This window comes from Miniopterus schreibersii (assembly GCF_964146895.1).
Source record: "Miniopterus schreibersii genome assembly, chromosome: 16".
Taxonomy (NCBI): Eukaryota; Metazoa; Chordata; class Mammalia; order Chiroptera; family Miniopteridae; genus Miniopterus; species Miniopterus schreibersii.
In genome coordinates this window covers 41,145,097-41,157,334 of record NC_138116.1, presented here as the reverse complement: position 1 = coordinate 41,157,334, position 12,238 = coordinate 41,145,097, and the positions used below count along the sequence as shown (strand labels likewise).

Here is a 12,238-nt window from a genome sequence, read left to right as displayed (position 1 = left end):
CAGGACAGAACTGGGGGGGGGTGTTGGGGGGGAGGGGGGAGATTCCTCAAGGCAAATTCAACACATGGATAGGTTTTGTTTGGTATGCACAGTATTTAAAAAAATTGAGCCAATGTTTAACATTTAACATTCAGGAAATTTCACCCCAAAATCCAAATGTCTACCTTGTATTGAAAAACTGGAAGTTCTAGAAACAAGGGGCCTGCATTTATCTAGGCCAATAATAATAGCGCTCCCCTTGGCCAACGGGTATACTCACCAACTCATCAAGGCCACCATCAGCCCTAAAATAGCAGGTAGAACATGTAAGGAAAGGACCCAAGAGCACTTGCCTCTGAAATGGAAAAGGTCACTGAGGGTAACTGAGATGAGTTCCTTGTAACCAGAGAATAGCTTTTAAAAAATGTTATTTCTGAGGCTTGTCTATAATCACGTTCCAGTAAGACTGGTTCCTACAAATGTAATTATAGTCCCAGTAACTAAGTAGCTGAAAGGGTTCCACAGCTACAATTCCAGGGAATTCCCTCCTCACCCCAGGAAGCAATACACAGGAAGGCCAAGGTACGCACTGAGGGCCAAGCATAGGCCCCCAGCTTGGTCTTCCACCCAATCAATCCACCTGACTGTCTTCCTCATTGTAGGTTAGTGTCCTCTCTATATCCCTGAGTGCCTTACCACTTACCACAATTGTAATTTTACATTAATCTGAGTAATTTTTGATGGATGATCATTTCTCCCACCACACAATAAGCGACATTCATTATTTACTTATTCATTCATATTTTGAGCTTCTACTATATGTCACACAATTTTCTAGGCACTAGGGGGAGAGTTTTATCTATAAAATCAAGTCTCTGCTCTCATGGAGTTGACAGCCTAGTGGGGAGAACAGGCAATGAACAAAAAAAAATGTCAGAGGAGAGGGAAAGAAGTACAAAACAGGGTTGGTGTGCCCTACGTCTCAGAGGAGGTGCTATCTGAGCAGGCTTTGAATGCACCATGTGGATATCCATGAGAAGGCAGAGGGCACCAGATTCTCAGGTAGGAGAGCTCTTGATGGGCTGGGGAATAACAATGAAGCCAGTGTGGCTAAAGTGAAGGGAATGATGATGTCAGAGGGAGGAGAGCAGTAGCCAAGGCCAGATCACCTAGCGGTAAGGAGTCTGGGATTTATTCTAAGTTGATCCATCTGCATGCCAATCACCAGCTTTATGGTACCAGCTCTCACCAGTTTTGTTGTCTCTATCTCCTGCCTAAGTCTCCTGAGATCCAAAGATGGCCCTACTCATCCCCATCCTGTATGTACTAAAAGCACAAGTCACAACTCCCACAGCCAAAATATCCAAACTGAGTTATTATTTTTTCACCAAGACCCATTCCTTCTTCTGTATTTCCTACATTGTATAGTTTTATTTTCATCAGAGTATGAGTCCCTACCTAATATTTTCTTGTTAACATATTTATTGCTCATCTCTTGCTATTCCACTTAAACTCCACAAGAGAAGCGACCTGCCTGTATGCCCAGCATCCAGTACTGTGCCTGGCACATAACAGGTGCTTGGGAAATATTTTTCGGGAGATGACGCTTTAGCTGAGATCTAGGCAGCCCCTATGGTTTAAGATGAGGACAGTGGAAGGAGAGGAGGCTGGAGAAGAAACAGACCCTGCAGAAACTATAGGATCAAAGTTAGGATTTTTTCCTCTATCATTAGAGTAAAAGAAAGCCATTAATTGTGGTATGGCCTTATTAACAACAATCAGTGGTTGCCTGAAACCTACAGGTAGGCCTCAGTGCTTTAGCCAGGGCATGCAGGGCCCCTGATGACCCACCCTGCTAACCTCTTCAGCCAAATCTCTCACAGCGCCCTCCCCACCTTTCTATGCGTCCACTGCACTGCAGTGTTTGCAGGCCCCCGAGGGGTCTCCTGGGTGTAAGAGTTCGCATTTCTGCATCGTTACTCATGATGTTCTCTCTGCCTGGAAAGTTCCTCTCATACGCATCTATGTGGTAGACACCCACCTAACCTTCTGATACTCCAGTCACTCTCCGTGAGGCTCTCCTGTCCTCCACAGGTAGAAATGACTGCTCCCTACATCTTGCACTGCTTACGCCTAAGGCACTGCCTATATGCCACAGCAATACAAACATATTTTATTGTTTTATGTACTTATTTATACACCTGTCTTCCTCTACCATACCGTGAGCTGCTGCAGAGTAGGGACCAATAGTTATATCACTAGCAAAAGTAATCAATAAGCGTGTCAGGATCCTTTCTGAAAGTAACTTTCAAGAAATGGCCACGGCACAGTGTCAGCACTTTCTGTGCTTATGAGCATCTTGCTTTCTGGTCCTGGGAAACTCAGATTCACTTTCCAATGGGCAGGTGAACATCAAGAGGATTTCAACAGCCTCCCGCACCCTCAATAATTTTAACCTGAATTAAAAAGAATAAACAAGATTCTGTGCAAGAGAGAACTGGTTCAGACACATTTTCCTGTCTTTCAAAGGCACTAAAGTAGAGTCTTAAAGCCGAATGTTCACCAAGGACCTATGAAAGGGTCGTTTTTGATATACTTAAGCCAGAGGCACTGGAATGACTGAATACTTGTTGAAAAAGGTATAAACTCTTTTTCTTTTTGTGGGAAAACACGTTAGATTTCGAATTAGGGGACTGTCCGCATCACTATGTTCAAGGCTAACTGCATACTTATTTAAACAAGCTATTCTGCCATTCGGTCAGTCATACACTCAAGCATAAGTGAAAATTACGGAGAGAATCCAGGCTCAGAAAATAGTGTCCTTTACCAACATCCGAATTTACAAATCCCCAAGTATTTTTGCACGTACCCGGAATCTGGTCTGAAGATATTTTTATATTCTTAAAGCCAGATGTTATATTTAATCCCCATTATTTTATATTAGGAAATAACATCTGTAACTTTAAGGGAGGGATATTTATGCACATAGTTTCAGGCAGCTGTTTAAGTAAATTATATCAGCATTGTTTAATCCTCTTGTTCAGCCTACCTATCAGCAATAATATAAGCAATGGTATGTTTTACATCAACCATACTTTTGCTGAAAGCAATACCAGAATAATCATAATTTTACTAAGATGTATCAATGAAAACATTAGTATATTATACCAGATTTTTTATTTCAGTGACAGGTTTTCTTATAGGTTAGAAGGTAAATATTTTCTAGTACTAAAGAAACCTCAGCTGGAATAAAAGCTAAAATTGCATATTAGTATTTTAAGGTCATACAGTATATTTTAAGGTATAAGGATACTCTAGATTACAAATACACATAAACCTTATTAACTACCAAAATCTCTCCTGTGTTTCACCCTATCTCTACATGCCATCATTCAAATCCTTTAGAGTTTCTTTGTTCCCCCTGTGATTGCTGTTTCCGGGGGAAATCTGGCATAGGATCTGAAGGAAATGCCAAAGTGAAATTTGCCTTAAGATTAATCACACAGGTAAGTAATTTCCCTTTTTGCCAAACAATACTTTCTAAAACTTCTAAGAAAATCAATAAGATAGGACTAGGTGGTCATAAAACTGTGAATTTTAGAATTTGCTTAATCACTTGCACATAAATTTTAAAGGCCTAATAGCTTGCCTAAAGAAGTTTGGAGCTCCATTATTAGGTAGACAGCAACAGACAAAGAATTCTCAAAAGTTGATCTGGGTTAAAGAAGTGTAAATATAATAAATCTGCCCCACTATCTAATCACCCCCACCCCAATTCCCATTCCTATCCAGTGTCTGGGAACTCAGTATGGAAATCAAAATCATCAAATAACCCTAATTTTAAAGCATAAATATCAAGGCATCAGATTTTTTCATGTATTAAACTTTAAAAGCAGTTTGAGGGTGTGTATGAGACACACAGTCTCCCAGGGGTCAGTTACTCAGTCAGTTTTTACATCAGTGCCATCAGTCATCAGTTAGCCAAGGGTCACCTAGCCTATAAAACAGTGAGGGGAGTCTGGGGTTCAGAGCAGAGAACAAACCAGCTAACGGGATTCAGAAGAACAAACTACCAGGAAAGGCAAAACAAAGCTGAAGATTTAAAACAAAAAGGATAATTTGGCAAGAAGCTCAGCTTGACTTCTGCTAGGTTGGACTTCCAGGGAAACATCTAGGGAGACAGCAACTCTCCAAGTCAGGTTTTATTACAACATGCTACCCAGAGACACAAACCCAGAATCATAGCTCCAAAAATCCAATTGGTACTGTTTCCATTATTTCTATTACATCCCAATTAAATACCTGCTTTTAAAATTTAACAACCTTTCACCAATATTCCACAATACCTATGAAATGGCGGAGAACCAATAATGTCTGCTGAACCTAAGTTATCACATATTCGAATAGGAAGAATTCCCTATAGGTACATACATACCTGAATCAAATACATATGTACATTCATACGCACATATATTGTAGTTTGCAACTATAACTCATCTTTTAGCACGCTGAGGGAAATAAACACATTTTCCCTATAACAAGACCCTACCTAAATGGAGGTAACTGGAAGAAAATAAGATTCTGAAAGCATGGGGGATGTGTGCCAAAAGCAAACCAAAATTTTATATTAACAACAAAAATAATAGCTACCAGTAATTGAGCACTTAGGGCATAGTATGTACTTTCAGTCCTTCCAACTTCATTACAGAAACTTACACTATGGTACTTTCACCTCCAGTACTTAGCAACAAGAGTGTCATAAGTTTACTTGATGGAAGAAAGTCATTAGTGGGAATAGCTCTATTCCAAGGTGGTGTCTGGGCTAGGACATCTTGGCCGAGAGAAAAAAGCAGTAAACTGAAAGCCCATGGTCCACAGGTTCTGCTCCCAATTTGACAATTTTCAGACGTGGGATCACTGACATTACTAAGCTTCATCTCAATCTTCCACAACACTGGAATAACCCCACCCTTCCACCGAGTTATTGTAAGAAGCAAATAAAATAATGACCAGCTAATGTGGCCTGTAAATTATAAAATGCTATCTACAAAAATACGGTGAAATTATCATCATCTCTGCATCTGCTGGTAAGACTTCACCTAGTGTTATTTTAGTTAGGATACCAACGCCAAGCTCACTCTGCTTAGATGCAGCATCTGGAGAATGGAATCAAATGGAACTTAGGAGCTATTTGGGGTTATATAAACTCAGGGAAAGAGACTCTGCATTTAAAATGCATTTTCCTTTCGATGTCATTCAGTTATGCTCATGATTTTGCTATTACAAACAACATTTAGCTGGAGACTCTTTCCCGCATGCTGTGTAGAGACTCTACGCAACCTGATCCGGTGCAATAGCTAACCTGCACCATCAATAAGCCCCAGCTGTGGATCTCAGAGGCCACTGAAGGAATGCAAGTTGCCCATCAGTTAAAACATCAAAATCCAACAAATCACAACACTCAGAAGAAACATATATTTCTCATATTGATTTTTCTTACTCAAATGATATTCAATAAATGACATCACTGGTGTTTGCTAACATCAGTCTTTTTCTCCTAGAACACATCACCAGGTTTAATAACCACTTTTGTTCATCATGGAAGATGAAAGTCAATTCCTATTGCTTAAGGCAGCCTGTAGTCAAAACAAAAGAGGCATCAGAGAAAGGGGAATGGAGAAAGATGCATTAGGTATTAATCTCATATTCACGAGAAAACTGAAAAACCTTCATCTGCTTCTCCTTCAGAGTTTTACAGGCTGTAAATTTTATTTTGCCCTACCCACCCTATAATTCAGAGCTCTTTATCCAAAGCTCTTCCTTTTTACCTTATTTCAGCCATGAAAATTCTCTCAAGTATTGTCAGTATGAAACAAGAAACGTGTCTCTTCTTGACCCTATTTTATTTCCTTTCATAAAAATTCTTCATTCACAGATACACTAGATCCTAAAAATAACACACTCTTATCAGCTTTATCTTTCTAATTATAACCTACTTCTCAGATCTGAAATTCTACTTATGTTTTGTGCCTTTCTTATAATTTTCTCCAAAATAAAGTCTCTGAGAACATCAATGGTTCTTCTTAGAGCTAAGTCTAGGTTATAAATTCATTCATCATTTATTTGATCTTTCAAAAGAGCCATTTTTTGAAATCCCATGAACCTAGACTTAAACAAATGAGCTAATGTATGTAAAATGCTTAGAACATTGCTTGGCATATAGCAAGTGAGAAATAAGTGTTAGCTGCAATTGTTGTTATTATTAACACTTCTTGCTACAAAGCACAGGACAGACCCCCCACAACAAGATTATCCAGCCCAAACTGTCGAGAGTGTAGAGACGGAGAAACCCTGACTTAAAAATTAAAGGATCTGGCTGGTTAAATATACGAAACATCTGCACTTCAAAAAACCCTTAAAAACTGCAGAAAATATCTGAGCCTTAGTGACAAAGAGTTAATAGTCCAGCCTGCATAAATCAAGACCTATTGGACAAAAGTGAGTGCCTAACAGCAAAATGGACAGAACCCACTGGTACACACAAATGGCCAAAAAGCATTAAAAAATTTCCCCCAAAGAAAAACAGAGCTCAACCTCCTAAGTCATCAAAACAACTTGATTCAAAAGGACACCTCTACTGTTATGTGTAAACCGGGCACAGATTCCGTAATATGCAGGTTTGGTGACGACGACGTCCACATACTGCCAATGGAAGTTTAAGTTTATCTGAAAGCAAACAAAAGACCTTCTGCGAAGGAATTTAGCTGTACTTAAAATACATATCTTTTTACCCTGGCCAGTGTGGCTGGCTCGGTTGGTTGGAGAGTAACCCTGTAACCAGGAGGTGATGGGTTCAGTTCCCTGTCAGGGCACACACTCAGGTTGCAGGTCTGATCCCTGGTCGGGGCGCACACAGGAAGCAACCAATACATGTCTCTCATCGATGTTTCTCTCGCTCACCATTCCTCTCTCTAAAATCAATTAAAAAATAAATATCTTTTAAACTTTAAGTTTTTATTTTGAAAACTACATATCTTTTAACACACCACACGATTTTGGAAATCTACTGAAAGATATAGTTAAAGACGTTCAACAATTTAGCTACAGGAATTTCAGCTCAGCATTGTTTATTTTGAACAAAACTAGAAATCTCTAAAATGTCCAATATGGAGAAAATGATTAAACAAAATCATGGTGTATCTTTATACAACTCTTAAAATCATGTTATAGCTAAAGTGACATGGAAGGATGTTTTTGATATACTATTTATGGGAAAATATACACATTAAATATAACACATAATTCATTTCTGTGAGAAAAATAATACATATTTGAAGATGTGTGCATGTGTGTTAAAGAAGTCTATATATGTATTAGGGTGACACCAGCTAGTAAGACTCTACAGGTTCCAGGTGTTAACAAGGGGTCATGTAAGCATTCTGAGGGCAGGGATCTGGTTTGCTTTCTACTGTGGTTCTAATACACAACAGTGTCTGGCATAAAGGAAAAATAAAATAAGAACTGCTATTATTTTTGCTTAGCTACATTTTCTCACTGTTCTGCAATAAATAAATTATTTGCATAACACATTTTTTTTTTAATTTTAATTTTATTTTAAATACATCTTTATTGATTTCAGAGAGAGGAAAGGAGAGGGAGAGAGACAGACAGAAACATCAATGATGAGAGAGTCATTGGGGATCGAGTCCACAGGCCAGGCATGTGCCCTGACCGGGAATCGAACCTCGATCTCCTGGATCCTAGGTCGATGCTCAACCGCTGAGCCACGCCTGGCCGGACCATAACACATTTTTTAAATGCTGCTTTTGGAAATAACAATTTAACAGCTAAACTGAATGTTTTACAAATAATAGAAACAGAAATGCCATCTGCTTCGCAGGTCCATAGATTTAAATAATAATTTATGTAAATATGCTTTGTAAACTCTAAAGCACTGTATGAATGTTAGAAATGAGTTATTTTGTTAAGATCATACATTTCCCAGTTAAACCAGCTTCAGATATGCTTTGGCAGGCAGCCTTCCTCTCAGCAGCTTCTCTTCCGGTAGTTTGTGTTACTTCAGAAGGAAAAGTTGCAATAACAGAGAATTGGTGAGAACTGGCGAGTCCATAAAATGGACGAGTATGTCACAATTAAAATTTACCCCGTAGAAATGTATTTATTGACATATACTCTTAACCTCTATTAAAAAATTCATATATGTAGCAAGTAAAATAATTCTCAATACAGCTTATTATAGCATTTATTAGGTCAAATACTCAAATAATTATGATTATTCTTATGTTTTTTCTTAATTCATTCTACTTGAACTTATTCAGCTTTTCACTTTTAGTCATTTGTTTCTCAAGACTCGATCAGTCAAAGCCATCGACAATATTTTACGTTTTAGTATCTAAATTAAAAACATTTTATAGATTGGTTTCATCCTTAGAAGGCACACCTGCTTTAAAGTCACACTACAATTTCAAATTAGCATGTGTATATTTTATAAAACATGCATGTAATTCCTTTCTACATTTTAATGTTAGTGGTTTCACAGGTATATATATATGCACTAGCCACTCCTCCATAAATCAGAAACTGAATCTCATTTTCTCTCCTTAAAACAAATGTAAGAATAGTTTTCCATAGCTTTATTTTTCCTACTTTCACAGAGAGATCATACAAGTAGGGTACAAAGAAGAATCACTCAGAACTAAATCAGCAACAGCTAAAAGAAAGTATTTAAAAATATGAACTGGATTTGAATTCTTTTATACACGGAGAGTAGAACATTTTTTCTCCCACAGAACTCTATTAGAAGCTACCAGCCACGTGTATGCATCCTTTACGCTGAACACCAGCTCCCTAAAAAAACCCAGTAAGTTCTTCCGTTTCGCCAAAAACCATTTCTTTATCTGCCATTTAAAAACACAGTTAGTTAAGCCGTAGTTGTCTAGTATTATTCTAATTAAAGGCACTAATGAAAATGGCCTCACATTCCTTTAATCTTATTTTATGAGAACACCTCCCAACACTAGAGCTAAAATATTTCCATGTTATTTACAGGATATTGTAATTTGGGAAGCTGATCAATAACATAACAATGGAATTGTACAATGATGGGAATCATTAAGATTTTTTAAATACTGTGAAGCTTCCAAAAGAAATTAGAGCCCAAGAAAAGTTTAAGGAAGCAATATGATAAATACAAGATGAAGATTATTCATGTGCCCCAAAAGCACCAATTAAGGTGACAACATGCCGGACACTGAGAGGCCTGTGGGTGATGAGTGATGTGTGGAGGAGGGATGTAAAAGTGTTCCAAAGAAGAGCAGGGAGCGTGTGAGACAGAGTGGGACTGGAAACCAACCTGCGCAGGAGACACTAACAGAAGAGGCAGATGCTGCGATCTGTCGGCACCAGAAAGACTCCCACCATGTAGTCTGTGGCTTTCCTCAGGAACAGATTTAAAATCAACAGGCCCCACTCCCTCCCTACGGCAAATAAAATTCCTACAAACTACAAAATAAAGTGGCCATCTAAACTCACAGTTTCTAAAACCTTGGTCTATATTCTGTAAATTATTGACTGAATGTAAATCATTTCATTTCTTTCCTCCAGATCCTTTCTTCTAACAACTGACAGGTTTTTGTTTTTTTTTCCATGATAAATTCTTGAACCACCTTTTTTAGAGAGATGGGCGGGTGGGGGGTGTCACAGCTTCAAATCAAGGTGGATCTGTATTATCTTTCATAAAATCTTGGCATTTCTGCTGAACCATTTGATGTTTATTAGTTTGTTGTTGTTATTGTTTTGTTTTTCCCGAACCCCCACACTTTTATTTTAAACGTTTCATTTCAATCTGTAAAATTTAAACAGGAGCCAGCCCTTAGTATCTTAAGGGTAAACATAGCTCTTCAATGTAAAAAACAAGCTTGAAAACTAGAATAAGTTCCTGGCTGAATCTTATGAGCTAGATTTACAACTAAATAAAGGTAAAAATTTTTTAACTTTTTGAAAAATAGTCCCAAAATAGCCATATAAATCCATTTTGCTTATATTGCTTTTCATTCAAATTTTCATTAAAACCATGTTCATTGTGAAACCATAATTATTCTCTTAGCCAAGAAATATGGGAGGGAGGAAAGAGCGACCTGGAAGAGATGGCACCAGACTCAGGAGTGGACAGTTCTGTAGGTAAACTGGGAGGACTGCTGAACCTCATTATAAGACTATTCTGAATTTAAAAATAATAACAAAAACAAACCTTACTTGAAATAGATTCATACTTCTCCAAGTAACTGATAATATATTATAAAAACACAATCATTTTAGGCATTATAAAAGTAAAATTCCCATATTTTGTGGACTACCAACTTATATATCCACTCAGCCAAGCTGTTTTCCTGCTGCTAACTTAAATTCCTGTTTTAAAATGGTGCCAACTCCTCTTGGGTGTTCTGAGGATGAAAGCAACTTTCCCTAAGTTTTAGCCAAGCTTTTTCACTATAGTATCTTATGAAAAAGCCACAAGGTTGGCGCACACCACAGTGACCAGATGGGGAAAAATCATTTTAGAGAATAATTTTGATGTTTAAAATAATTGGGGGTGGGGGAAGATGCATTAAAATAATATGCTAATTAAATAATGTGCTAACTGAAAATAACATGCTAAAAAAATATGCTAAAATAATTAGCTAATTAATAAGATATTAATTTTGACATAGCCTAATGCCATACACCAAGTTTACTATATACTGAATACTAATTTTTTTAAAGTTGGATATGCATTCTGTTTGGCATAGTAGTGATTTAAAATGCAAACAAATGAAACAAAAGGAAGAATAGCCCACAATGATGAGCTCAGGGAATGGACAAGAATGGAAAGTTTGGCAGCTTTAAGACACTTTCTAACACAAGGCATCCTGGTCACTTGAAGCAGATACACTATTGCTCTCTCACCAGAACATAACTGAAAATCATTCACCTCAAAAGAAAAGACATGCTGGTTATGTAACCCTTGGACTCTATAGGATACAGTGTTACAAGTTCACAGTTCCTAGTCATGTCCATGTGACTTCGGAAGATTTTTTAAATGCGGTAATACCACAAGCTGGGAAAGAGTAACAGTATCATGATCTACCTGAAAGGCGACAAACTCACCTGATTGATGGAATTGGCAGCACAGGATGCCAGGCCTGTTCCAACAGAAGTGAGCAGAAAACAGGACCAGTCGAAAGGCCCAGGAGCCAACGCGAACCCTGCAGAAGTGGTGCTGACAACCAGAGCTGCAACAGAGAAACAGAGCAGACGTCTTGTTACCAATGCAGGCCCCACAGTACAGATGCCACACAAGCATCCTCCAGAGAAACCAACTGATTACCTTAATAACACAAACCAAGGCTAATCTTCCATTAAAAAAAAAGAACACTTTCCGATTATAAAAATTTTATGTGTTCATCACAGAAAAATGCTCATTTTTCTTTAATTCCACTATACACAAGAGAAAAAATAAGGTGGATGTTTTAGATTGAATCACTCAGTTACAGATTCAATGAACATTTATTGAATACCTAATTCACAATCTACTGATGCTGGGCATTAGGCACTGTGTAGGATAAAGGAATGAGAAAGGTCTTATAGGAATTTATCTGACAGGGAGACGACAGACACGCAGTAATAACTATGTAACACAAGGCAGTAAATAATAAGGTCCTAACTCTGTGGGCCTTCACTCTGCCTGAGTAGAGGGCTTGCCCGAAACAGACGATGGTACCAGAGCCCAGATGATGATTAGAGGGTGACTAGAGGGAAAAGACAGTCCTGCAGCCACTACCAGAAACAAAAAGAAGAGTCAAGGTGCCGAAGCAAAACCGTGCAATCCAAGTGTCCACGGTGACTGCTCCTTTTCTTAGGCCCCAGTTCTCTTTTCCTGGGGATTACAGGAGCTGACAGGGCCAGGAGGTGTCTAAGAGTGGTACTGGCACAGGGCTGCAGACTGAGAAAATGTTCACCACTGGTGAACTAACTGGAGAGGCGTCAAAAAGGTGGCACTGAAGCTGGACCTTCGGGAGGGGCTGTAGAAAAAGGAGAGTAATGGGATGGGCAACATTACAGGTGACTGGATAATTCCAAGAACCAGCACAAGGGCAAGAAAGACCACTGTCAAGATTCTAAAGCACCAGTAACATCTATCTAGGTTTTCAAACCAAACAGCTAGGAAGCATGTTTGAGGCTCTCCTTTCTCACCCTTCTC

At 38.4% G+C, this 12,238-nt stretch overlaps 1 protein-coding gene across 1 annotated transcript in view; it reads right to left on the bottom strand.

Moving 5' to 3' along the window:
• COX10 (cytochrome c oxidase assembly factor heme A:farnesyltransferase COX10) overlaps positions 1-12,238 on the bottom strand; it is a 116,015-nt gene that overhangs the window by 71,103 nt on the left and 32,674 nt on the right. Inside the window, exon 4 of the mRNA XM_081161910.1 lies at positions 11,146-11,270. Within this exon, the coding sequence (XP_081018036.1) occupies positions 11,146-11,270 (125 nt within the window). The remainder of the gene's footprint in view (positions 1-11,145; positions 11,271-12,238) is intronic.